At 35.6% G+C, this 27,802-nt stretch overlaps 2 protein-coding genes across 4 annotated transcripts; both read right to left on the reverse strand.

Moving 5' to 3' along the window:
• Positions 1–5,559: 5,559 nt before the first annotated feature.
• LOC145601165 (phosphoserine phosphatase, chloroplastic-like) lies at positions 5,560–19,237 on the reverse strand. 3 transcript variants are annotated; one of them, XM_081657127.1, is made up of 9 exons: positions 19,188–19,228; positions 17,999–18,058; positions 17,408–17,642; positions 16,610–16,742; positions 16,420–16,527; positions 15,561–15,654; positions 15,214–15,363; positions 15,080–15,133; positions 5,560–5,723 (listed from the first exon to the last, which is right to left on the reverse strand). In XM_081657127.1, the coding sequence occupies exons 3-9, from the start codon at positions 17,505–17,507 to the stop codon at positions 5,598–5,600; spliced, it is 765 nt and encodes a 254-aa protein (XP_081513253.1). In that variant the 5' UTR covers positions 17,508–17,642; positions 17,999–18,058; positions 19,188–19,228; the 3' UTR covers positions 5,560–5,597. The 3 variants fall into 3 exon arrangements, with proteins under 3 accessions (XP_081513253.1, XP_081513245.1, XP_081513260.1); XM_081657119.1 differs by having other exon boundaries at positions 17,940–18,058; XM_081657134.1 differs by lacking the exon at positions 17,999–18,058 and having other exon boundaries at positions 19,188–19,237.
• Positions 19,238–20,884: 1,647 nt separating this feature from the next.
• LOC145576111 (uncharacterized) lies at positions 20,885–21,851 on the reverse strand. The gene is made up of 2 exons (XM_081633901.1): positions 21,042–21,851; positions 20,885–20,947 (listed from the first exon to the last, which is right to left on the reverse strand). Exons 1-2 carry the CDS (start codon positions 21,849–21,851, stop codon positions 20,885–20,887), a joined length of 873 nt encoding a protein of 290 aa, XP_081490027.1.
• Positions 21,852–27,802: the final 5,951 nt, after the last annotated feature.

Consider the following 27,802-nt stretch of genomic DNA (forward strand, 5'->3'; position numbering starts at 1 on the left):
ATTAATCAGTAATTCAGTAAGCCTGCATTAAACAACAATTCAGTAAGCCTGCATTAATCAGCATTCAGCACAAGCATTTCCTTAATTAAGTCACATAAAAAATTATTGTAAGGGCCTATTTTATGTAGTTATGCTTCTTGTATCTTGCTACTTATACAGTGGATGTTTTACATTGAGGCTTTCTTCATCTGTTGTCGGCATATGAGAAATTTGAAGTCTAGGAAATACGGCTCCTTAATCAAGGCCATTTACAGATTCACTACGGCCAAAATTATGGTAAGTCTTTTATATGTAAATTGTTTGTTCTATTATCTTTTTACGTGTTAAAACATTCAGAAACTGAAAAGGGCTACCCTGTTCTGTGTAATGATAAGTAAATAAGCAAAAATAATTTTTTTCTATCCCGTCAAAGCGTTTTGCTATTCATAACTTGAAAAATTATTGATGGTTGTTATAATGTGTGAAGGCTTGATATTAAACATTTTCTCTATCAGCAAGACTTTCAATATTCAACCATTTGGCTGATTGAATGTTCAGATTTTGAGAATGGACTAGTTGTGCTTTACTTCACATGCTATAAGGCATTGTTTCTGATTTTCTTGGCATTTGTCTTTTACTCTTTTCTCTGGTACATAGCATATAATGATTTACACCAGAAGTGCTACTGAGTCAGATAAAAGGCGAAGCATTTCAAACATGCCAGAACACTATATGGATGTATGAGTAGGCTTAACACTATACCACAACATTCTTATGGGGAGGGAGAACCTTAAATACATGAATTGTTATCTCCTCCCACAACCCCCAAAATAAGAAAGTTGGTTCCCGTTTTCAGGGAGGCGATCATTTTCTACTTCTTAAAGTTCTTGTTAGTTTGGCACAAGGTTGTAAATTGATTGAAATTGATTTGTTTATGAATGTGGACGTCCATGAGAAGGCTCATCTTGAACTATAATTTATGAACATAGACTTGTTATTGCAGTAGTTTATCATGATGGAAATCATTGCAATAGTTTCTTGTTATAGAAACTTTTTATCAGTCATACCGGTCCAAATCTTTTTCAAGCAACAAATTGTCTGCACCTCTCCCTCTCTAATTGCAAACTATTCCTGCTAGAAGCAGAATTTGATTCTGGTTTAACAAAACAAATTCAATTGGAACATTACTTGCCCACAATTACAATTTGATTTAAAAAAAAATTGAATTCTTTGAAGATATACAAGGACAAAAACCATGTCCCTTCCAATTACAATGTTGCAACTTAGTTAGTTAAGCTGAGATTGCAACGCAACAAAATTAATATTGGACGACTAGTGAACTATACTTCGTACAACAGCTATAAGAAAGGTGCATCCATGAAATGGTTGCAACATGTCATACGTAGCATCCTCAATACTCTGTTACCAAAATGCCATCTATAAGACCAAACTCCATTGCCTGCACAAGGAAGGAAGGAATATAAACAAAGGACTCAATCTTGCCGATAAGCCAAAGAAAGGCACGTATGAAGACTTTTGTTATAATAACAAAATCAGCATATTAACAAACACACATAAGATCCGTCTTTGCAAAAAATATTTTAGGTAATGGAACACTAAAGAAAAGGCTTATGGATTTTCCACCTCCGAAATCACGAGTGATGACCTAAAAAACCCAATGTGAGTTCAAACCAAAATTCTGTCGATATCAATGTGTACTGTGAAGATAATGCAAAATGAATAGCATGATCCCATTCATTAAGCACTTTTTTTATGCCAAACTGGTGCGAGGAAAGGATGAAGCAACTTTTAAATACAGGTGATACATAAATTTTGTGAAATATATTTACTAAATTTTGTGAAATACATTTACTAAAGGAATTCCAGAATATGAGATGATGGACAAAAACTGCAAGTAAATGTTATAAATAGCTTAAAAAACAAACAAAGTTCAGTGCCAAAATTTGCATATAAAGATTTAATTTTTTTAATTTTTTTTATACAAAGACTGTTAGCCTTTTGTAATTTATTTGTACTGTATAATTACCATCAATTCTACTCGTATGAAAATAGTAACTTTTACATATGTGTTGTATTTTCTACATTGATTTAGCTTAAAAAATGCTGTTGTGAAATGTGAAATCCACCAACCACAATTACCGGTGCTAAATTATTTTTTCTAATCATCAACTATTGTTGTCATACACACCTTTATGAATAGATAATAATTTGTTCTTATTGACAATAATATGTTTATTATTATTTTTAAACGAATATTCTAAATAATAACCTATCTTATGTAAGACAATGAAAACACATGAAACAATCTTGTCTTAGATACCTTGAAAAAGCGTTTTTAAAATTATTACATAAGCAACAATTTTATTGTTGTTATCTTTCTTGGCAACATTTTAAATAATTGTTGTCTTTTGTAAAATAAATAACTACATTTTACATATTGTTGTCTTACATAATCTAAAGCAACACTTTTCAAACCGTTGCATTGTCATATAGTACAAATTGTTCAAGATCAAGGTAACAAACAAGTATTGTTGCCTTTTACTACAAAAGGCAACGTTTGTCATTTTGTTGCAATTTTGTCCGTTGCCTATTCTCATTTTTTTTGTAGTGTAAGAATTCTATTTTCAATCAAAGTAGGATAGAATTTTAGAATAAGATTATTAGTTTAGAGTTATATTTTCGATAAAATACCAAATAATAAATTTATAATTAGGCCACAAGACAACATCGTTTAGCATTTTAATTTTTCGCCAAGTATCGTACCACGTTGGATAAACATAGATTGACTTTGTAGAAAAAAAGTTAATTTAGAATTCTATTTTCAATTTAAAAGTTAATTTTATCTTAAAAGTCCATAAACTACCTAGACATCGCCGGGCACAAAACTAGTAATGAATAAATGGAATAATATAGAATTAACCTATCTATTCAATTATAAGTGTTCAAAGTAGTAACCCGGGGTATCGCCCGGGTCACACACTAGTTACTCTTTCTACACCCTTTTCCTTACCACGAACAGTCCGCCACCCTTTCCCACACCCCAAAACGGCGATGGGATCATTTCGGCTTGAATTGAAAAGAAAGATAAAGATTTTTCTAGGGCCATAATAATAATCAAAATTTCTAAATACAAATAAAAAATAATAATAATATCCATATTCAATAATCAATACCCATAACACTGTCACGTTCTAAAGTCACAACCCACTCGTTACATACCACGTGTTATCTCTTAAACCCTACATTTCCCCCAAATTCTATCCAACGGTTCAAAACAACATTGCAACCCATCCAACGATCCCTAAACCATATCTTCACCATCCTTATCCTACACCTTACCACACCGAATAAAAACTCCTCTGTTTCTCTATCCAAATTCAAAGACCTCAAATTTCGATCAAAATCCCTTGTTAGGGTTTAGTCTATGTGTAGCTCCACATAGACAACCAATAATATTGCAACACATCAGCTTGCTAAAAAATTGATAAAAAGAAAGATGAGCGGGAAAATTAAGCTGTAAAAGTTTGTGTTGTGAGTGTTCCGCCTAAGGAGAGAGGAGCGCTAAAAGTGATGAATTTATCTTGCCATTTTCATTAGAATTAAAAAAAATAAAAAAATAAATAAATATTACTGCTTCTATGAAGGTAGTTAAGTAGTTTTAGAAACCATTTGTATGGCAATGGCAAACAACGGTGAAGAAAGTCATTGATTTAAAGCTGAAGAGTTTCATTTGGTAGATGACATTCGAAACCATTTTTTGGCTACATCGAAACCAATTCACCAACAATCACATACCCACTCTTTCTTCTCAAATTTTTTCAACTACTATTGTGTTGTGAGTGTTCCGCCTAAGGAGAGAGGAGCGCTAAAAGTGATGAATTTATCCTGCCATTTTCATTAGAATTAAAAAAAATAAAAAAAATAAATAAATATTACTGCTTCTATGAAGGTAGTTAAGTAGTTTTAGAAACCATTTGTATGGCAATGGCAAACAACGGTGAAGAAAGTCATTGATTTGAAGCTGAAGAGTTTCATTTGGTAGATGACATTCGAAACCATTTTTTGGCTACATCGAAACCAATTCACCAACAATCACATACCCACTCTTTCTTCTCAAATGTTTTCAACTACTATAGTTACAGAGAACTCATCTTCTAAAAGATGTACAATAACTAACTTATCTAAATTCACAAACTCTTTTCAAGTTGAAAATCAAATATTATACAATCACGGCTAAGAATTTTAGGAACATAATTGACCAACAAATATCATAACAATTTGTGATATTTATGTCCATAAACAACCACAACTAAGAATTTTATATGAATTTTATTTATAAAACATTCTTTTTTATACTAATATAATACAAATAATACTAAAACAATTAGTTTTGATACTAAAATAATACAAATGATGAATTACAAAATATTTTCAAAACAATTTCAAACTATAACAACACATTTGGTCTCTGTCGTATCTGTCGCTCTCTCACCCGTGCCTTTTATTTCACCCACCATTGTTTCAGACCATCTTATGGACTACATCACTCTCTGATTTTGTCGACCACCGTTCATACTCTAAACCATTCTCTCACATTACATCGACCATCGGCCCTTTATTTCCTCTCAACCACCTTACTCACCTTAAAGCCACCTTCGTCGACCCTCGCCTTAAAGCAACAGTCGTCCTCCATAGTTTCTTTTCGCAAATCCTCCAACATTATTCACAGCCAAAAGTACAATTAAATTCAAATTAAGAATATAAAAGGAAAATTTCACTTTTACTACCAGCAAAAGCACTACGTTTCAGATTTACTACCTAATTAATTTTTTTTAAATAACTACCACCAAAATCCCCTAACTGTAGAAATAACTACCATTTAACGCTTTCTATTAGTTAGATGTTAGTGGGGCCCACCTTATTAACTAACATCCTCTTCTCTCTCTCTAACTTTCGCTCTGTCTCTCTCTATCTCCTCCCATTCAATTCTCTCAACCTCCATTATTGACTTCATTTCAATTTTTTTACATCCTTTTGACCACGAATCTCTTTCTCTCTCTTACAGTAGTTCCTCAGTCTCTCTCTCTCTAACATATCTTCAAATCTAGGGTTTGGGTGTGTGTAAGCTTCTGAGTGGAAGAGAAGGTCCAAGTGGGAGCATTCGTAGTCTCCATTGCTAAAGTGGAAGCTTTAGGATATTTCTGACAGCATTTGACAGGTAAGAACTCTTTTTCGTACTTGTAGTGGTCCAGCGAAGCATGCATGGTGGTTTAATTGCAATATATTGTGTTGAATTTGGGCAAATTAGGCAAAGAAGTTGATAATACACCCTAGAATTGCATGCTCTGAATAATTTAACCCTTAATTAGCAATTAATTAATTATTTGTGTGTGTACTGTCATGTGTTATGCTGTGTTGTTGTGTTTATAATTGTTAAATGGTTGGGTTTGGTGTTGCAGCTGATGTGTTATGTTATATGTTGTGCATCTATCTAATATTTTGACTGAAATAAAACCTCTATACTTCCTCGCTCTCAAGAGGCATCGGAAGAGCAGGAAATGAGGAAAAAATGGTGATACTTTTTCTAGAAGGTTAAGCTAGTCCAGGGAATTGATAAGATCTTTAAAATTAAAAACTAGCCAGTCAGCTTTCGCAGCAACCGCCTCTCGAAGTTGAACTCTAGCAAAGCAGATGAACAAATCAGCACCCCCAGGTTGACGAGCCTACAGTTGCACAAAAACCCGAGTCATATTTATTTGACACAAAAAATATAAACCCTTACGAAAATACGCCACAAAAGACACACTACAGTATCAAATAGCCAGAAGCCATGCACAATGTAGAAATCTTTTACTCTTTTACCAAAACATAATCACTTTTCCATGATGCTGGTTGTCGAGATAAAGAAAAAACTGAACAACTGTAAACCTGTAACACTAGCTCGCTCGCTCTCTCTCTCTCATATTACACATCCTCTTAACTTTTTCAGTCAAAGTTCGCAAATTTAAATTGGTATTGCATATGATCTTAAAGCATCTTAAAATAATGAAAACACTACGAAACTTGACACACCCACACGCACAAAAAAAAAAAAAAAAAAAATCAAATATTCGCCTCAAAAACTAGAAAGGTCTAGGAAACATAATGTGAGACAGAATATTAGTTTTCTTAAAATTTACCTCCAATGGCCAGATTTTTTTTTTGAGAAGCATGGGTTGTGGAAAGCAATGAAGCTTGGATCAGTAGGTGTAGGCGTCGTTCAAAGTGCGCCTACGTTAAAAGCATGTTGTGAATATGCTTGGCACTCATAGGAAGTGGGAATTGACATTACGATTAGGGACAACGATTAGGGACAAATAAAGTAGGGAGCCGCCAACAAGTTTTTAAGGAACTTGTAAACCGTCCACGGATCATAAAAAGGAAACCACGATAAGGGACAACGATAGGCAACAACGATTGACCCGTGAAGGTTACACCCCATTCATAATCCATGAGATTACTAACTCCATATGGTTCGGAACCACGAAAGGAGGATCGGGGATGATGGTACGAAGTGAGTCATGGAGTCACATTCGCCGTATTGGCCTCTACTCGATTCTTATAGTGAAAAGTGATTCCTGCGATCTCAAAGGCATACAAACAAAATATTCAATTTGCTCCAAACTATTATTAAGCTAAATTGGTTGAATATTAATGCAACATATAATTCTAAAATATTGTGATCACTTGATTAAACAACAAGATTAAAAGGAACCTAAACCGGTTGTCCAAATTATCTTATTAGGCGTGATTTTCAATTACATATTCCCTTTAACATGCAATATGGTGATCATAAAAAATACAATAGAATAAACATTAATATTGGAAGCAATTTAACAATAATAGTGTTAGCCAAATCAAATAATAATAATAACAACCCTAATCATGATACTAGCAATATTAAAAATAAAATAAGAGTAATTAAATTAATTAATTACCCACATTCCGCGCGTTCCTTTAAATTGCTACATCATGAATAAACTGTTAGTAACTTCAATAAAAATATAAAGTAAATGGAAATTAAATTAAAGTAGAGTTGATTTGGTCCAAACCCTCAGTCAATTATACCTTTCACGCCTTGGTTTAAGTATAGAACTTTGGGTATTGTATGAACTCCTTGGAGTGCTTAAGGAAGAAATGATAGAATTAGAAATATAGGTTTAAGGCTTAGAATATGTGAGAGAGAGAAGAGAATGATTTTTGGTGTAAAGAGAGAAAGAGAGAAGGATTTGATGATCAAGCTTGTTGATGAATAAAAAAGGGGAGATATGACCTCTATTTATAAGGGGAAAAGAGGGGTCGAATCAAGAAAAGATAAGAATTCGAATCGGATAAAACGCTTGCGATAGACAACAGTTTTTGCGGTTTTTGTTTTTATCATATCTTTTGAACCAGAAATCGGAATAAGATGAATAAGATATGGTTGGAAAGCTCTTGAAGTCTACTTTCTAACCCAATTAAAATCAGATTAAAATATTTTGTAGAACAAAAGATATAGCGGAAATAGTGAGACGGTTTCAGTTTTGGATAGAGTTTGACATTTTATTCATATCTTTTCCGTTATAGCTCGGAATTGATATTATAATATATCATTGGAAAGATAATTTCAAGGGTTATCCAACCATATAAAATTTGGATAAAAACTATAATACACGAAAATAATATCTGTCTATCTTTGAACGTCTTTCAATTCGGATATAAATAGGATTTTCAAAAAAAGGAGTTTTATTCAATTTCAAACTATTTAATCTTATCTTTTCAAAAAGGATAATTAAGATCTTTTAGAAACTTATAGAAGCTTCCAATTAATCCTAATTGGTTTAGGAATGGGATTAAATAATTTGGACCCTCCACATGATCATTGGGTCGTAGGTAAGGTGGGCTTAGGTTCGGTTGGGCTAGTTTAATATTTTGGCCATAACTTATTCGTTATAACTCGGATTTGGGCTTATAATATATCGTTGGAAAGATATTTTAAAGCTCCATCCAAATATTCAATCATTAGACCCTGATTATGGACCAAAATAAACTGGAATAAAAGTTTTTATAAAAAGGACACGAAATGATTGATTTTAAAGGACACGAAATGAATTATTTTGGGTTTAAAGGCACAAAAAGAGGAAAATGAGTTATGGTTTGGGGAAATGGGCTAAGAATTGGGTTGGTTTATGAAATGGAAATATGGATTTAAGCACTCCAAAAATTAAATACTCAACCCGACCAATAATGGCGGTGAAAGGTTGTTCATCATCGGGTTTGGTTTTGGGGAGACATTTTTAGGTGTCTACAGAAGCCCCCACTTTGACTGAGTTTGTAGAAACGTTAGTTTCGAAAACGATAGTCAAAGTAGTCGATAGGGACGGAGAATGATTTAAGACGTTCTGCGATCCTAAATCATTCTGTATACGCCGATACCTGCAAAAAATGTTAATTCCACAGATAAAAGAGTATAGGGATAGAACACTTATCTGACACCAGTGTATCGGTGACAAATGAGTTTGGTATTTTCCTATGCTTGAAGGAATCCACCGGATGACGTTTGTTGAAATGCTTTCCATGCTTGAGGAAAGCCGACAGATGAGTTTGGTAGCTTTCTAAGCCTGAAGAAACCTACCGGATGACACTTTCCATGCTTGAGGAAAGTCGACGTATGAATTTGGTGTCATTCTATGCTTGAAGAATTCCACCGATAATGCCTTCCACGCTTGAGGAAAGCCGACTACTTGGCGGTTTTCTATACTTGAAGAAAAATCCACCGATAACGCTTTCCATGCTTGAGGAAAGTCGACTTGGCGGTTTTCTATACTTGAAGAAAAATCCACCGATAACGCTTTCCATGCTTGAGGAAAGCCGACTTGGCAGTTTTCTATGCTTGAAGAAATCCACCGGATAATACTTTCCATGCTTGAGGAAAGTCGACAGATGATGAGATTGCAAGTCTCTGTGTATCGAGAACCTTGCGTCATGAAATGATGGTGGTCCGCTTGTCCCCGGACGTGGGCTGTAGATGGTCCGCTTGTCCCCGGACGTGGGCTAAAGATGGTCCGCTTGTCCCCGGACGTGGGCTGTAAATGGTCTGTTTGTCCCCGGACGTGGGCTGTAGATAAGACATGCAAAAATAAATTTGCCAATGGACTCGTATATACTTGTGATTGACTTGACCACTAACTTGACCAAGTTTGACTTGATGTGACATGACATGTGTATGACTTGTGAGTGTGTGTGTGTGTGTGTGTGTGTATATGTGCGTGTGCAGACACAAGCAAACGAAGATGCAAAAGCAAAAATTTTCCGTCAATTTTTGTCATGAGTGGAGGGTACCGACTTTCTCCCGAAAAAGAAAGATGTGAAAACTGAACAATTTTCGAACTTCCTTCGATGAAAACTTGGAAAAAGTTTTTGAACTTCCCCAAAATAAAATAATGAAAAAGGAAAGAAGTTTTGAACTTCCTCCTTGAGCAAGACGAAATGAATCACATGGATTTTCTTCTTGTCGTATTGAACTGCCCGTCTTGAGTATAACGTATGCATGATGTATGTTCTTAGGCTAGTAGGCTAAGGACAATTACGTCATGTGACACGATAGATGAATGAACTTAGGTCATGGAGCTAAGCATCACATATGGTGTAAAGAAACGATCTTGAACGTTACTTAGGTTTGGAAGCTAAGCGAAGTGATCGATGAGTATCGCATAATGAATGTCACATAGGTCAAGGAGCTAAGCACAATATGCGATGTATGAAACAATGAACATTTCTTAGGTCTAGAAGCTAGGCAAGTATACAATGTTTCTTCTAATTAATGTTATCTTGAAAGATGATGAAGCATGCGCGGTGTTGAAACAAGATTTCATGATAAAGGGCTCTTAAAGGGAAGGATGATTGATATGGATATGGATGTGTGAGTGAAGTGTGTGAATGTGATACTAAGGCTGGCTGCAAGGGTTATGGCGATGGAAAGAGATGTGAGAAGAGTCAAAGATGATGACTCTTTAGGCTAAGTAGGCTAAATGATGTGGGTTCAAGCCCCCCAAGTCTAGCTCTAAATGGGTAGGGGTAAGCATTGGATATTCTTTGACTCGATCATGCATAGATATGAATATGAATGTGGCCGCACCTCGATGTGAGGTTGCCTACGTATCCGTTAGGAATCAGGCCGAACGTAGCTCTAACCGAACTTTGCACAAGTGTGTGTACACCTCAAAGAGGTCTTTCAAGGGTTATAATGTGGTTAAGCTGAAGGTTTAAGGAAGAAAGGGGTAAAAGGCTCAAGACCTGAGAGAAGCCCCCAAGATATGCAATTATGTATTAGCCTTTGCAAGTTTTTTTTTTCATATATATATTTTTTTTTGTTTTGAAATATATTTTTTTCTTTTTTCCATTCTTGTGAATCAATGTAGGCAATCTCAGATCATGCGGTCCATCACTCACTTGACATTCATGTTTCTCAGGCACGATACCAAGCACTCGATGAGAGACGCAATTTGAGACGTGTTCATATCAAAGACATTGGAACACTTGCCTTTAGACATTGTTTTATTGTTGCTTTGCTACTTTTTTTTACTTGCTTTATGAATGTTATACAATTTGCACACCTTCCCATCCCAGGGTTTGGTGAATGTGGGTTGAATAAATGAGGCCAAGCGTTAGACGAGGCTCAAAGTGGTTGATGAAGAAATGGATATTTGATTGAAAATGGTTTAAGAGGAATGACAGGGTTGCAAAGGTGCCTCAAGTCATTGGTGTACCTTGTGTTTAGTTCGGTAATTGATTTTTTTTTTTTTTTTTTTTTTTTTTTTTTTTTTTTTTTTTTTGCGAATGACATGATCGAATGAAAAGGAAAGAAATGCTCATTGATGAAAAAGGTAAGAAATGTGACACATAAACACATGGATAAGGAGAACCTATGCTAGACTTTTTAGGGGGAAGGGTTTGAAACAAAAGAAGAAGAAAACATGAAATCTTAGTGAGAAGCTTGCATTGTGCATTGTCTTCATGGCTCTTTATGAGTTACTTCTAGCTGCCTGCTGAGGAAAATAGTTTCATGTTGTTGATGCTTTGATTGGAAGGAAAGAAGGAAGGAGTGACGTTCCCCTTATTCTTCCAACTATTGCCTATTGATTTTAAACTCAAGTACTGTGTAAGGACAAACTCATCTAATAAATTAACTCAGTACTCGGATTGGAAAGGAAGAGAAAAAATAGACATTTGAAAACAAGTGAGAAAAATCTCCACTCATTTTTACTACGATAGAAAACGATGCATGCATGGTCCTAGTATACGATCATAAACAATATAGTGCATGACTCGGAGACAAAGTGTGTGCAATAACTCAACATGTGAGATTATGTGAGTTTATTAAGACTCATGGTATGATCGCATGACTAGACATGAGGACGTTGTGAAAAACAAAGGACCCAATGACCAAATAGCACGGAAGACTAAAAGACAAACTAACTTGATTAATTTTGTCAAATTTTAATGTTTATGCTATTTACTAGGTGAAAACGGTCCATTGGCAATCGTTATTCATAAATAAAATCAACCACAATCAAAGACGAAGAATACATGTTAAGGTTAGCATAAAAATTGATCACAAGAAACTAGGAAGAGGACTAGAACTCTAGAAGAGTTATGACTCATGGGTATAAAAAAAATGAAAAAAAAAAAATCTATAATCCTATGTTATACGAGTTGACACGGATTAAAGGACTTGGCTAAGACTAGCTTGACACGAAAAGATATAGAAAATTTGAAAAAAAAAAACAAAAGAAAGTTGACGCTAAAAAGAAATCTAAACTGGACAGGCTGTAGTATATCGGTTATAAATTTTTATCTGTGACTCTGATTTGGATGAAACCAACTCTAAATCAAAGATAAAACTCGGGGCTACAGATCCATAGGTGGCACGACACGTAACTCTTTCTAGAACTCCGGATATGACCAAAACAAGTTGACTCTTGTGCAGTATACGGGAATTAAAATCCGGGTGACTCAAAAATTAAAAAAAAATCTATGGCTCGACTCTAATAATAATAAAAAAGGGGTTTGATAAGAAAAAAAAAAATTAAAAAAAGGTCAATAAAAAAAAATGCACACATAAGCATATAGTCACGCATGATGCAATGAAGTTCGCAACCTAAAGTCAAGTTCTATGTTCGACTATGGTCAAGCTTTTGGGTGTCAAAGGGTACCATGGTTAAGAGTTTGGACGCGTTAGCAAGGCAGCCTCCCTTGAGGGTGTATGCCAACGGGCGGCTCCGCGAGTTCGTGATGAAATCGAAATCAAACTCGACTCCATGGTTTGGGTGGATTTAAAAACTCGGATGAACCCTTATTGCCATGAGCGTTTTCGGGTTGATAGAGCATAAATCCCCCGGGCTAGCCACATACGTAGAACACGTACTATTGTGGCAAAGTAGGTAAGCTAAAATGCATATGCATATGTGACAATGCCAATTAAATCACAGGAATATTTTTCAAGAATCTTTCAAGTCTCATCCACTCATCTTAATTAAATACCGATCACTCAAATCGATAAATAATCAAGAATCCTCCCCAGTGGAGTCGCCAAATTGTAGGCGTCGTTCGAAGTGCGCCTACGTTAAAAGCATGTTGTGAATATGCTTGGCACTCATAGGAAGTGGGAATTGACATTACGATTAGGGACAACGATTAGGGATAAATAAAGTAGGGAGCCGCCAACAAGTTTTTAAGGAACTTGTAAACCGTCCACGGATCATAAAAAGGCAACCACGATAAGGGACAACGATAGGCAACAACGATTGACCCGTGAAGGTTACACCCCATTCATAATCCATGAGATTACTAACTCCATATGGTTCGGAACCACGAAAGGAGGATCGGGGATGATGGTACGAAGTGAGTCATGGAGTCACATTCGCCGTATTGGCCTCTACTCGATTCTTATAGTGAAAAGTGATTCCTGCGATCTCAAAGGCATACAAACAAAATATTCAATTTGCTCCAAACTATTATTAAGCTAAATTGGTTGAATATTAATGCAACATATAATTCTAAAATATTGTGATCACTTGATTAAACAACAAGATTAAAAGGAACCTAAACCGGTTGTCCAAATTATCTTATTAGGCGTGATTTTCAATTACATATTCCCTTTAACATGCAATATGGTGATCATAAAAAATACAATAGAATAAACATTAATATTGGAAGCAATTTAACAATAATAGTGTTAGCCAAATCAAATAATAATAATAACAACCCTAATCATGATACTAGCAATATTAAAAATAAAATAAGAGTAATTAAATTAATTAATTACCCACATTCCGCGCGTTCCTTTAAATTGCTACATCATGAATAAACTGTTAGTAACTTCAATAAAAATATAAAGTAAATGGAAATTAAATTAAAGTAGAGTTGATTTGGTCCAAACCCTCAGTCAATTATACCTTTCACGCCTTGGTTTAAGTATAGAACTTTGGGTATTGTATGAACTCCTTGGAGTGCTTAAGGAAGAAATGATAGAATTAGAAATATAGGTTTAAGGCTTAGAATATGTGAGAGAGAGAAGAGAATGATTTTTGGTGTAAAGAGAGAAAGAGAGAAGGATTTGATGATCAAGCTTGTTGATGAATAAAAAAGGGGAGATATGACCTCTATTTATAAGGGGAAAAGAGGGGTCGAATCAAGAAAAGATAAGAATTCGAATCGGATAAAACGCTTGCGATAGACAGCAGTTTTTGCGGTTTTTGTTTTTATCATATCTTTTGAACCAGAAATCGGAATAAGATGAATAAGATATGGTTGGAAAGCTCTTGAAGTCTACTTTCTAACCCAATTAAAATCAGATTAAAATATTTTGTAGAACAAAAGATATAGCGGAAATAGTGAGACGGTTTCAGTTTTGGATAGAGTTTGACATTTTATTCATATCTTTTCCGTTATACCTCGGAATTGATATTATAATATATCATTGGAAAGATAATTTCAAGGGCTATCCAACCATATAAAATTTGGATAAAAACTATAATACACGAAAATAATATCTGTCTATCTTTGAACGTCTTTCAATTCGGATATAAATAGGATTTTCAAAAAAAGGAGTTTTATTCAATTTCAAACTATTTAATCTTATCTTTTCAAAAAGGATAATTAAGATCTTTTAGAAAATTATAGAAGCTTCCAATTAATCCTAATTGGTTTAGGAATGGGATTAAATAATTTGGACCCTCCACATGATCATTGGGTCGTAGGTAAGGTGGGCTTAGGTTCGGTTTGGGCTAGTTTAATATTTTGGCCATAACTTATTCGTTATAACTCGGATTTGGGATTATAATATATCGTTGGAAAGATATTTTAAAGCCCCATCCAAATATTCAATCATTAGACCCTGATTATGGACTAAAATAAACTGGAATAAACGTTTTTATAAAAAGGACACGAAATGATTGATTTTAAAGGACACGAAATGAATTATTTTGGGTTTAAAGGCACAAAAAGAGGAAAATGAGTTATGGTTTGGGGAAATGGGCTAAGAATTGGGTTGGTTTATGAAACGGAAATATGGATTTAAGCACTCCAAAAATTAAATACTCAACCCGACCAATAATGGCGGTGAAAGGTTGTTCATCATCGGGTTTGGTTTTGGGGAGACATTTTTAGGTGTCTACAGTAGGGCACAAAAGAAGGGCAACAATATTTTAAATTGGTATAGGAATCAAAACAAGAAGGGAAGTTCCCAAGCAAGGATGGAACAATTTAACTCAAAGTGGTTGGGGTTTAGAAGTCAGAGCTAACGAAGATAAGGGTTACTTGACACAAACTCCAATTCCACTTTTGAACCCAATAGTTTGATGAATTCTTAATCTGCAATTAATTAAACTATTGTCTGAGATTTCCACTAACTAGCACCAACATTAGAACAGCTAAAAGCCATCTGAGATCATAAAATGCTCTAAAACATCCTGATCCTTTAGATCAACAAAAATCTGCAAGTAGACCTGAAATCTAAATCATAAGTAACGTAAAATAAAATGTTGAAATGAATGGTTACCTCAAGATCCGTAGCTCCATCACCAATCATGGCTAACGTGTTGTACCCACGAGCCTGAAATTCAAGATTAGTAATGGTCCATAAATATTACGTAGTACTTGTAAATCAATTATAAAAAGGGCAACTAAACAAACCTTCCGTATTTGTTGAACTGCTATGGGTTTTCCTCCACTCCTTGAAGTAGGCTCATTTTCATCGAACCCTAGAAACTCTCCGGAGTCTCCAAAAAGCATTTGATTGGCAAAAATGTTTTCGAGTGGAATTTCAAGGATCGATGCAACAGGCTTCAGGATGAGAAATTTGTAATGAATATTTGGAAGCCAAATTGGAAAAATATGACCAGAACTATTTAAGCTATCACAATTATATATTGATTCAGCAGTGCTAATTAGTGATAAAGTTTCATCCATTATTCATTTTTGTAATCAGAGATGACAACTAACAAGGACACTAATAAGGTAGTGAATACTGGATACCATACATTAATCATCTGCCGGAAGCCTCCTGAGACCAGATAAACATCAACGCCCTTAGCCTTAAGCTTCCTAACCAGCTCTGCTATGCCAGGAGATAGTCTGTATATCAATAAGGTTGACTGGTCAATGATATCTACAAAATTCATGAGCAAGATTCATAAACATGGAGTGCGCATTAAAGAACAATACCAGTAGATATATATATTAATAAGCTTCAAATATTAAATTCTAAAACAAGTAACCATAGTCTCCATTAAGTCAAGTTCTAGGCCAACAAAAACCATCAATAAAGATAAATATTTATGTTTCTAAATGCAAATAAAATAAATCAAAAAATAGGGGGAAAAAACCCAAAGAAGATGATTATATCAACAATGTCAATACATTTGTTCCAAAATTTTCAAGGCTAACAAAACGAAGAACAATAGTGAAAAGACAAAAGGAAAATAGTACTTTAATCCAATAAATGGGGTTCGTTATTTTTAAGCAGATCCTGAGATCCATAAACCACATGGCCTTTCAGCTTATCAGAGTTATGAAGTTATCAGGCTATGAATTTAGATACGCAGATCAAATAAAAGTGGCATGGGTAAGAAGAATTGTACAAACGACATGTTACTCTGTCTATCCTATATTCCTATGTACATTAGTGGCTATGTCCGTGTCAACTAGGTGACGCTGAGACATTGAGCACTAAATGTTCAAATCAAAAAGATGGATCAATATTTAATAATATTTCAAGCCAAGCTAAGAGGATGACATCTTGGAGTTCTTTGGCAAGTTACTATATAAAGCATTTGGACATCATAAGAGTTCAGTAATATTACTGAAATTAGTTCATCCACATATTTGTTATTTGCTTACCTTGGAGGCCTCTTCTCTAGGTAATCCTGGAGTTGGGAAAGGGTTGGGTTTATTAAAGATAGCCTAGCAGCTAGTGCCTCTTGAAAGGTAACTGATCCATTCATTGCTCTGCGGAAAGAAATTCAAAAACTTGTATCAGCATCTAATAGAAACCCACCAGGAACCTTCACTGTGTAAGCATAAACTCAACCTTGATGTCCACTCAGCAACTGCTTTTCCAGCTCCACAAAACTCAGCAAATTCATCAATACCTTCATCTTCGCACACGGTGCTATCAACATCAAAACAAACAACATCTACATTTCTCCATAAGTCAAGTACTTCTGCAGAATTATGAAAAAAAAATGTCACTCACAGCGATCATGAAGAAATCAAGTTGTAAGCTAATAAGAATAGTATGATGAGCAAAGTACAAGAACTGTAAAAGGCCTATTCTTATGCATCAAGTATAAACTGTACTAGCCTGCATGGAAATGTCCTAGACATCACCACAGGCATAGTGGTGTATATGACTCTTCAAATTGATGCTTCTTGATAGTTTTTCTTTTTAGACCAACTTGCAGATAAATCAATCTTCATGATTAAAAACAAACCCAGGTAAGCATAACAAAGAGAGCATATAATCCATCAGAAAACACATTTCACCTCTTTTAGGGAAAATAAAATGATTTTGGTTCCAACTAAAGATGATCCTCCTATTAAAGCCTTTATTTAGTCTGCAATACGAGTGTACTAGCCTAATAATTAAAAAAAAAAGTAAAAAAAGTAAAAAAAAAAAAAAAAAAAAAAAAAAAAAAAAAACTACAGTTCACGTAACTCTTTCATTCAGTAAAAGGTTTTGTCTAGAAAAAAGAAAAAGCTTCAAATGGTTGTTGCCCAAAAATAACTATTCAAGGGAGGAGGACAAAGACAAGCTAAAAACACTATTCTTTTTCCAGCAACAGAAATAAGGACATAAGAGATTTTGATGTAACAGCTCATTGGAAACCTTTGGATGGTAGTGTGTTGTCAAACCGTTCAGTGGTTGAAGCTTCCACTGGCTGGATTGAAGCAGTAACTGAATTTGTCAATTTGGAGCTATTCATCATCCCAAATGCACTCCGATGTAGTTTTCCAATTAATCTCGGAGGAGAGGGAGTGAGTAAAGAGTAATTACACTACTTTACATGACAAACAAGAACCTTCACAACATGCGCACTCAACAAGGCTTCCATCAAATTTATCTGTTAATGCAGAAGGCTTAATTTAGTTTTAAAGAATAGAGAAATTGTGCACAATGTGCATAAAATTTAAATAAATAAAGCAAGAAGGTACGTAATTTAAAATCACATACTTCAATTCACTAAAAATTAGCACACAATACTTCTATTCTTGAAGTCAAGATACCACAAAATCAACAAACACTATGTAAGAGAACCATAATCTGCTATAGTAAAAGAAACCCACTTCATAAATGATCAATTCATAGTAAAATAAAAAAAAACAAAACAGGGTGTATAACTTTAAAGAGGGGGGGATACCTTCTTTTTTAATGGAAAAGGAAATATATTAAAATTAGAAATTATCCAACTTTACTCACACTCTTGTTTGAGTATATTCCCAACTTTACTGAAGAACGCCATACTTACAGCCTTCAAAACTAAATCAAAAGGGGAAAATGTTAGAAAAAAGAAAATTCTATACGCACCTTATGGCTTCTGTTCTACTAACAAAGTGATAGTGACTATAAATTGGAGTAAGGCTACTCGGATATTAAAGAACCCGAACTAAGAGGAAAAATTAGCACAACGCTACCACAATGAAGCTTCAATCACATTACATTCTATGCATGAAGTGTGAACAAAATATAAATCACATCACACATAATATTAAAAGTTTCTAATCAAGCAACAAGCTTTACCCATTAGACCAATAGTATTGCAAATTAAGCTACCTAACATACTGAACAATTGAGTGGATCCTACGAAAAATTAATTTCCCCAGATACGATACAGGCACTGTATAGCAGAGTTTAGAAAGGTAGCAAAAATCAAGCACCACACTTTACCCAACAGAGTGGCTGGTTTAGCTATCCAGCATTCAGAACCGTCGAGGCGCTGCAACGAAACTTTACCTTTCCAATATGCCAAACAAGCAATGTATACTGTAAGGTTAGGAAGATGGGAAGAAAATCCCTTTTCCAATTCATCAATATATCGCAATGCTCTTAAACCCGAGATTTCCAGCCCAAATAATAACCAGAAAACTACTTTCAAGATGAATAAAACTTCCCACTTCAACAACATGGGCCAACTCCCAATACCCTGCCATAACAATCCCAAACCCTAAACTACAAAGGGATCGAAACTGAACTAACCTGGTCCTTGTCAACCCAACAAAATTTATACAAAATAACCTAAATTCAAACATCAAATCGTGCAAAAAAATCCCATTCTAGTCAAATTAAACCCTAATTTCAGTAACCTAATTCCACCAATTTCCGCAACAACAATACATCACATTTGCTATACATTTACAGAACAAATCAAACACATCAAATAGTCAACTAATCAAACACAAAAATTAAAAAAGACAAATTTTTTGAAGCTTCAACAAAACCAAAACCGAAAAAACAAATTCATCGCAATCAAAACAAATAGCATCAATCAACAGAGAAACGAAGAACAATAATCAGATAAACACAAATAATCAACAATCAATTGCAAAAATAGACGATGAAATTGTAAAATCAACTCAAAATTTATGAGAGAGAAAGTAGAGAGAGAAACCTTGAAATGTAGAGTAGTGCGATGAAGTGTTTGGACTCTACTAAACCCCCGAAAGGGTACACATAGAGAAGGGTTTTTATTGGTTGGAACAGTTGGCCCACTTGGTCCCACTTCAATATTTTCGAAATTTTCGCTGTAAGTTTTGCAAATGAAAAATTTTGAATTTTACATTGGAATTTTTCACTTTTACTACCAGCAAAAGCACCAACTTTCAGATTTACTACCTGTTTTAAAAAAAAATTTAAATAATTACCACCATAATCCCCTAACTGTAGATATAACTACCAAATGGTAACCCCGTTATTGTTGCTGTTAAGGGGTCCCACAGCAACGGCTAGTTCAAGCCTCCCCTTTAAAAATACTCTTCCTCTAATGTTGCTGCTCTGAATCTGTTCGTTGCTCAATCTTTCCCAGAAAAATTGGCCCTCAAAAATCACAATTTCAGTTAGATAATCATCGAGAGATATCAGCGAGGAAGTTAATTGGAATTTGGAGATTGAATTTGCGAAGAAACATAAAGGGCGAAAAAGGTATGGTCGCTGTTCAATTTTATGTAATTTGATCCAAAATTAACACCGAGATTCGATAAATTGTTGTGTTTAATAATGTTTTGTGTGGTAAATTGAATTGAAACTTGTGCTAAGTTGTAGTGAATTGAACAACAGAAAATTTAGGGTTTGTTTGCGAAATTGTAATTGGGGTTTTTTGCTTGGGTGTGGTAATTGGTAAATTGACAGGTTAGGGTTGGAATTAATGTGTTTGGTAATGTAAATGTTGATTAAATTTGCTTGATTTGTAGGACAGCATGTCTTTAATAAGTAGTTCACCTTCCAAATACAAGAAATGCAACTGTGGCATTCCCATGGCAAGGCTCACCTCTTGGACTAGGGAGAACCTTGGAAGAAAGTTTTTAGCATGCAAGTTTTATGATCCTAACACAGAAACTAGAGGTTGCAGGAGCTTTGAGTGGGTGGATGAAGATGGGAGTGATTGGAAAAAAGAAGTGATTAATCAACTAATCTTGGACAAAAAACTGATGAAGGGTGAGATAAACTCAATGCGAAGAGAAATTGAAGACCTTACTAGCAAGAGAAGGTGCTTGTTGAGTGAGAACGACAATCTGAAGATCAAGTGCAAAGCTTTGAATGCTGACAGGAAGAAGTACTCAGGAGAAGGGCAACAGAACAGGGCTGGGTGTGGGACTATTGTTGTGGGTGTTGTGTTATGTTTTATGTTGATGTTTGTAGGTGCTATAGTGATGCTTTAAAAATTCTAGAGTAGTAGTTGTAACAGTTATGTTTGTATGCTCAAATGAAGTGGGCAGATTGAACTTGTAACAACTTCAATTATGAATGAAATAAACAAGTTTTATGAGACATCAAACGCACTTGAGCAAGGTTCCAAGCATATTTTCATAGCATTGCAAAGTTAATTGTTTCATTGCATACAAAAACTAGATAATGTCAAGTAGTTAAGGTTTACAAACAGAGATTAGAAACTAAAAATCATAATTTAGTAAGGCAGAAGCTAATTGTTGTAGACCATGCATTGTACAAAATGATTCAACTAAACAAGTTAGGGTGCTTTCTTTTTGCCCTTTGCTTGCTTCTTGGGGGGGACTGCTGTTGTTGTTGTAGATGCTTGGGACTGTTGTGTGCATGCAGAGTAGGCTGGGAGGAGCACATAGGTTGGTGTTGCTACTGTTTTTCTTGTGGGAAGGACCTGTTGCCAATACTCCATGGCCCAGCTCCTTCAGCGGTCTGTGGAAAAAAAACAAGAGTAGCACTTAGTAATGTTGGCAGGTCACATTACTCAAAGAAATACACACACACACACACACACATATTTACTTACATTTCTTGCAGCCCTTGCTGCCTTTTTTCTCCTTTGCTCTTGCAGCCAAGGGGTATTCTGGACAGGCTTGCCCCCCTTTTTTGCCTCAGATGTTGATGCTGGTGCTGATGCTGGGGCAGATGGTGGTGGTTGAGTGCTTGGTGCATTGCCACAAGTTTTGGCATAATGGCCAAGTTGACCATAATTCTTGCATCTTTTCTGAGTCTTGGGGGCCTTAGGTTCTTTGCTTTGTCCTGCACCCTCTCGTTTTTGTCCCTTTTCTCCCTTTTCCAGCTTCCTCTTCTTAGATTTAGGCCTCCCTGGCATAACTCTAACTGGAGGGGGGAGTGGTTGTGGCATGTCAATTTTTTCCCAATACTTTGGCCCTGGCATAGGCTTAACAGCATCTTGATAGGCTAGAATATATGTTGCCCTGCTGTAATATTCATCAACATAGTCATCTGGATCTGTCCTTTTGTCTAGAATACATGCAAAAGCATGTACACAAGGAATTCCAGTCAGCTTCCAGTGATAACAACTACATGTTTTTTTATGCAAGTCAACCACCACTTTATCCCCATTCAACTCAACCTCATAACTGTCCCCTCTGGACTGTTGGACAATGCAATACCTAGCAGCCTTTTCCATTCTCACAAACACTTTTGCCACATATGGAGTGTTCTTCCCTTCCATTTTCTGAATTTTCTCCCATTTCTCACTATTCCTTTTCATCATATATTTCCTCATCCACTCCATTTGAGTGAGAATTGGCTTATCTCTAGCATCCTTTATCACAACATTAAAGGTTTCACATACATTGTTCAAGATCATATTTGACTTGCTGAAATCTGAAAATGCATGCCTACTCTAATGTTGTGCTGGTATATTTGCCAAGTATTCATAGGCATCTTCAGACAAAAACTTTATGGACTCCATTGCTACCTCAAAATCAAACTACCATGACAAAAATGCAAATTAAAACACACACTTAAAAGCAGAACAGAAAACAAGCAAGAACATAACAGCATGGTGTTGAACAATTAGCTATACAATTTGTAGCATACAACTTTTATGATCCTAAAACAACAACAACCACCAAGCATAAACAGCAACAAGTAATAAACCAACAAGCAGATTACTCAAAAGCTGAACTGGACAGAACAGACAGACAGAATCAAGTCAGGGATCAGAACCATTACCAGAGTGGTGGCTCTTGCTGCATTCCAGAAGAGTTCCTTGAATGTTGAGCCAGTAAACTGGAGCTTGAAATTAGCCCAGATGTGTCTCACACAGTATCTCTTCTCAGCCATTGGTACAAGTTGTTCAAAAGCCTCCAGCAGACCCTTACAAACACAATACATGACACACACAAAAACAACATATCAGTTCACATTGGAATAAATGATAAAAACAGCTAAACAAAAAGGAAAAAATTTTAAAAAATAAATAAAAAAAATAAAAATTCAACAAAAAAACCAAGAAAGTACAAGAAATTTACCTTCTGCCTATCTGACATGAACACCAGACCCAACCCCTCATGGGCATCACCAACATCCTTCTTCAAACAATCCAAAAACCAGCCCCAAGTGTCTTTGTTTTCCACCTCAACTGTGGCCCATGCAAATGGAAAAATTCGATTATTTCCATCCTTCCCTACAGCCACTAAAATTTGGCCTGGATATGGCCCCTTCAAATGGCATCCTTCCTAACCAATCAAAGGCCTACACCCTTTGTTAAAGCCACTTCTCAAAGCTGCCAGGCAGCAGTACATCCTCAAGAACAATGGTGGTTGGGGTCTATAAATTCCCTCAAGAACTATGTACACTTTACTCTCAGGATTGTATTTGAGCACTGCTTTTCCATAATCCCACACCCTAGCATACTGCTCTGAAGAAGACCCATAGATCATCAACTTAGCCCTAGCTCTTGCTAACCATGCTTTGCCATACCCAACTTCTACACCCAAATCACTCAACACCCTAGCTCTAAAACTCTTCATTTTCCAGTCTGGATTCACTCTCCACTCCTCAACATACTTTTCAGCCAAGAATTCAGCTGTCACACAAGTATTCATCTTTGTCCTCATACACCTATGCTTAAGTCTCAGTTCTTTTATTTGCCAAGCACAACTACCATAGATCTTCCTAGCAGCCACCTTAAACTCACACTTTCTCACTTCATCACTGCATTTGCACAGTGGCAAATTACTCCTCTTAGAATTCCACTCACAATTACACCTCCTTCTACAAAAAGTTGTAATCCTTTTCCCACCATTGTGCAGGTAGTATAACTCATACCTGTTTTCTATGGCATGTGTCCTCAAGGCCTTCCTTAACACTCCAACATTGCTGAACTTGAGCTTCTCAACTAACACCACTGGCTTCTTGAAGTCTGTGTCTTCTCTGAACCAGGGACTTGTATCTTGTTCTTCATCAGAACCATCTAGACTCCTCAGCTCATCTGAGTCACTGCCCTCTACTTGCAGCTCAAGATCCTTGCAGCCAATGTCTTGCCCTAGTTGTGTAACCCTCTTTTTTGAGTTCTCAGCCTTATCCTTCCTAAAACCACTGTCTTCAACAACTTGCAGACTCCTTTCAACCTCTCCAACTAACCCTTTTCTTGTTTGTATATGCCACTCTTCTTGATCCTCTTCACTCCCACCTAAATCTTCTTCACCAGCCTTCCAATCTATATCCAGAACACTGTCATCTGACTGAGATGAGGATCCTGTTTCTGATCCACTTTCCTCACCCTTAAAAAGCCTCCTCTTACACTCTTTGCCCTTCCCTTTGTCACTAACACCACTCAAACCCTGCTCCTTTGCACTGTTGCTGGTAAATCTGGGACTTCTCCTCACCACAGCCTGAGTTGGCTTCTTAGATATCAGCTTAGGTTTAGGATTGGGTTTAGGTAAAGAAACTGTTTTTGGCTCACTCTCACAAACTTTGCTAAACCTAGGGCTCCTTCTAGAAACTGGTACAATGCTCAACTCAGGGCTCTTTTGGGGTTTTGATGGGCCTTTTAAATTAGAGCACTGTTGTGTGTGAGTTGGATTCTGGTGGGATGGGTTTGATCTAGAAGGCCTAGATCCATTAGCATTTGGTTGTGGGTTATTTGCATTTGGATTTGAATTGGTTGGTTGAGAAAGAGATGGGTTGGATGTGGATGGGTTTGACACAGTTACAGCAACAGGGTGAAACCTGTCCCACTCTTCCAACCCAACTGTTTGATACAGCTCCACATGCCCCTCACTATGTTTGGACTCCAAGAAGTCCCTCACATCATCATCATTGTCAATCTTTCTCTTCCCAGTAACCCAAGTCTTCCCTCTCTCCTTAAACCACAAGCTATAAACCTGAGGAACCTCCCACCCCATACTTATAAACCCTTCACTACAAAGATACCTTAGGTAACTGACACTCCTCACAAATGACACAGGAACAACATATTTCCAATACACAAACCCAGCTTCATAAACCAAATACCTCCTTCCCCTTCTATGCTTTTCCACAAACCCTCCAAATAATCTCATTTTAATATCAATACACTCATCAGCACCATCCCTTATTCTACTATTACAGCAAGTCAAACATGCAACAAATTAATTTTTAATTCAACACCAAATCCAACCAATTAACAATTATAAACACAACAACACAGCATAACACATGACAGTACACACACAAATAATTAATTAATTGCTAATTAAGGGTTAAATTATTCAGAGCATGCAATTCTAGGGTGTATTATCAACTTCTTTGCCTAATTTGCCCAAATTCAACACAATATATTGCAATTAAACCACCATGCATGCTTCGCTGGACCACTACAAGTACGAAAAAGAGTTCTTACCTGTCAAATGCTGTCAGAAATATCCTAAAGCTTCCACTTTAGCAATGGAGACTACGAATGCTCCCACTTGGACCTTCTCTTCCACTCAGAAGCTTACACACACCCAAACCCTAGATTTGAAGATATGTTAGAGAGAGAGAGACTGAGGAACTACTGTAAGAGAGAGAAAGAGATTCGTGGTCAAAAGGATGTAAAAAAATTGAAATGAAGTCAATAATGGAGGTTGAGAGAATTGAATGGGAGGAGATAGAGAGAGACAGAGCGAAAGTTAGAGAGAGAGAAGAGGATGTTAGTTAATAAGGTGGGCCCCACTAACATCTAACTAATAGAAAGCGTTAAATGGTAGTTATTTCTACAGTTAGGGGATTTTGGTGGTAGTTATTTAAAAAAAATTAATTAGGTAGTAAATCTGAAACGTAGTGCTTTTGCTGGTAGTAAAAGTGAAATTTTCCTTTTATATTCTTAATTTGAATTTAATTGTACTTTTGGCTGTGAATAATGTTGGAGGATTTGCGAAAAGAAACTATGGAGGACGACTGTTGCTTTAAGGCGAGGGTCGACGAAGGTGGCTTTAAGGTGAGTAAGGTGGTTGAGAGGAAATAAAGGGCCGATGGTCGATGTAATGTGAGAGAATGGTTTAGAGTATGAACGGTGGTCGACAAAATCAGAGAGTGATGTAGTCCATAAGATGGTCTGAAACAATGGTGGGTGAAATAAAAGGCACGGGTGAGAGAGCGACAGATACGACAGAGACCAAATGTGTTGTTATAGTTTGAAATTGTTTTGAAAATATTTTGTAATTCATCATTTGTATTATTTTAGTATCAAAACTAATTGTTTTAGTATTATTTGTATTATATTAGTATAAAAAAGAATGTTTTATAAATAAAATTCATATAAAATTCTTAGTTGTGGTTGTTTATGGACATAAATATCACAAATTGTTATGATATTTGTTGGTCAATTATGTTCCTAAAATTCTTAGCCGTGATTGTATAATATTTGATTTTCAACTTGAAAAGAGTTTGTGAATTTAGATAAGTTAGTTATTGTACATCTTTTAGAAGATGAGTTCTCTGTAACTATAGTAGTTGAAAACATTTGAGAAGAAAGAGTGGGTATGTGATTGTTGGTGAATTGGTTTCGATGTAGCCAAAAAATGGTTTCGAATGTCATCTACCAAATGAAACTCTTCAGCTTCAAATCAATGACTTTCTTCACCGTTGTTTGCCATTGCCATACAAATGGTTTCTAAAACTACTTAACTACCTTCATAGAAGCAGTAATATTTATTTATTTTTTTTATTTTTTTTAATTCTAATGAAAATGGCAGGATAAATTCATCACTTTTAGCGCTCCTCTCTCCTTAGGCGGAACACTCACAACACAATAGTAGTTGAAAAAATTTGAGAAGAAAGAGTGGGTATGTGATTGTTGGTGAATTGGTTTCGATGTAGCCAAAAAATGGTTTCGAATGTCATCTACCAAATGAAACTCTTCAGCTTTAAATCAATGACTTTCTTCACCGTTGTTTGCCATTGCCATACAAATGGTTTCTAAAACTACTTAACTACCTTCATAGAAGCAGTAATATTTATTTATTTTTTTATTTTTTTTAATTCTAATGAAAATGGCAGGATAAATTCATCACTTTTAGCGCTCCTCTCTCCTTAGGCGGAACACTCACAACACAAACTTTTACAGCTTAATTTTCCCGCTCATCTTTCTTTTTATCAATTTTTTAGCAAGCTGATGTGTTGCAATATTATTGGTTGTCTATGTGGAGCTACACATAGACTAAACCCTAACAAGGGATTTTGATCGAAATTTGAGGTCTTTGAATTTGGATAGAGAAACAGAGGAGTTTTTATTCGGTGTGGTAAGGTGTAGGATAAGGATGGTGAAGATATGGTTTAGGGATCGTTGGATGGGTTGCAATGTTGTTTTGAACCGTTGGATAGAATTTGGGGGAAATGTAGGGTTTAAGAGATAACACGTGGTATGTAACGAGTGGGTTGTGAATTTAGAACGTGACAGTGTTATGGGTATTGATTATTGAATATGGATATTATTATTATTTTTTATTTGTATTTAGAAATTTTGATTATTATTATGGCCCTAGAAAAATCTTTATCTTTCTTTTCAATTCAAGCCGAAATGATCCCATCGTCGTTTTGGGGTGTGGGAAAGGGTGGCGGACTGTTCGTGGTAAGGAAAAGGGTGTAGAAAGAGTAACTAGTGTGTGACCCGGGCGATACCCCGGGTTACTACTTTGAACACTTATAATTGAATAGATAGGTTAATTCTATATTATTCCATTTATTCATTACTAGTTTTGTGCCCGGCGATGTCTAGGTAGTTTATGGACTTTTAAGATAAAATTAACTTTTAAATTGAAAATAGAATTCTAAATTAACTTTTTTTCTACAAAGTCAATCTATGTTTATCCAACGTGGTACGATACTTGGCGAAAAATTAAAATGCTAAACGATGTTGTCTAGTGGCCTAATTATAAATTTATTATTTTGTATTTTATCGAAAATATAACTCTAAACTAATAATCTTATTCTAAAATTCTATCCTACTTTGATTGAAAATAGAATTCCTACACTACAAAAAAAATGAGAATAGGCAACGGACAAAATTGCAACAAAATGACAAACGTTGCCTTTTGTAGTAAAAGGCAACAAAAAAAATACTATTGGTCTAATGGGTAAAGCTTGTTGCTTGATTAGAAACTTTTAATATTATGTGTGATGTGATTTATATTTTGTTCACACTTCATGCATAGAATGTAATGTGATTGAAGCTTCATTGTGGTAGCGTTGTGCTAATTTTTCCTCTTAGTTCGGGTTCTTTAATATCCGAGTAGCCTTACTCCAATTTATAGTCACTATCACTTTGTTAGTAGAACAGAAGCCATAAGGTGC

The sequence above is a fragment of the Chenopodium album genome, chromosome 2 (assembly GCF_948465745.1).
Source record: "Chenopodium album chromosome 2, dcCheAlbu1.1, whole genome shotgun sequence".
NCBI lineage: Eukaryota > Viridiplantae > Streptophyta > Magnoliopsida > Caryophyllales > Amaranthaceae > Chenopodium > Chenopodium album.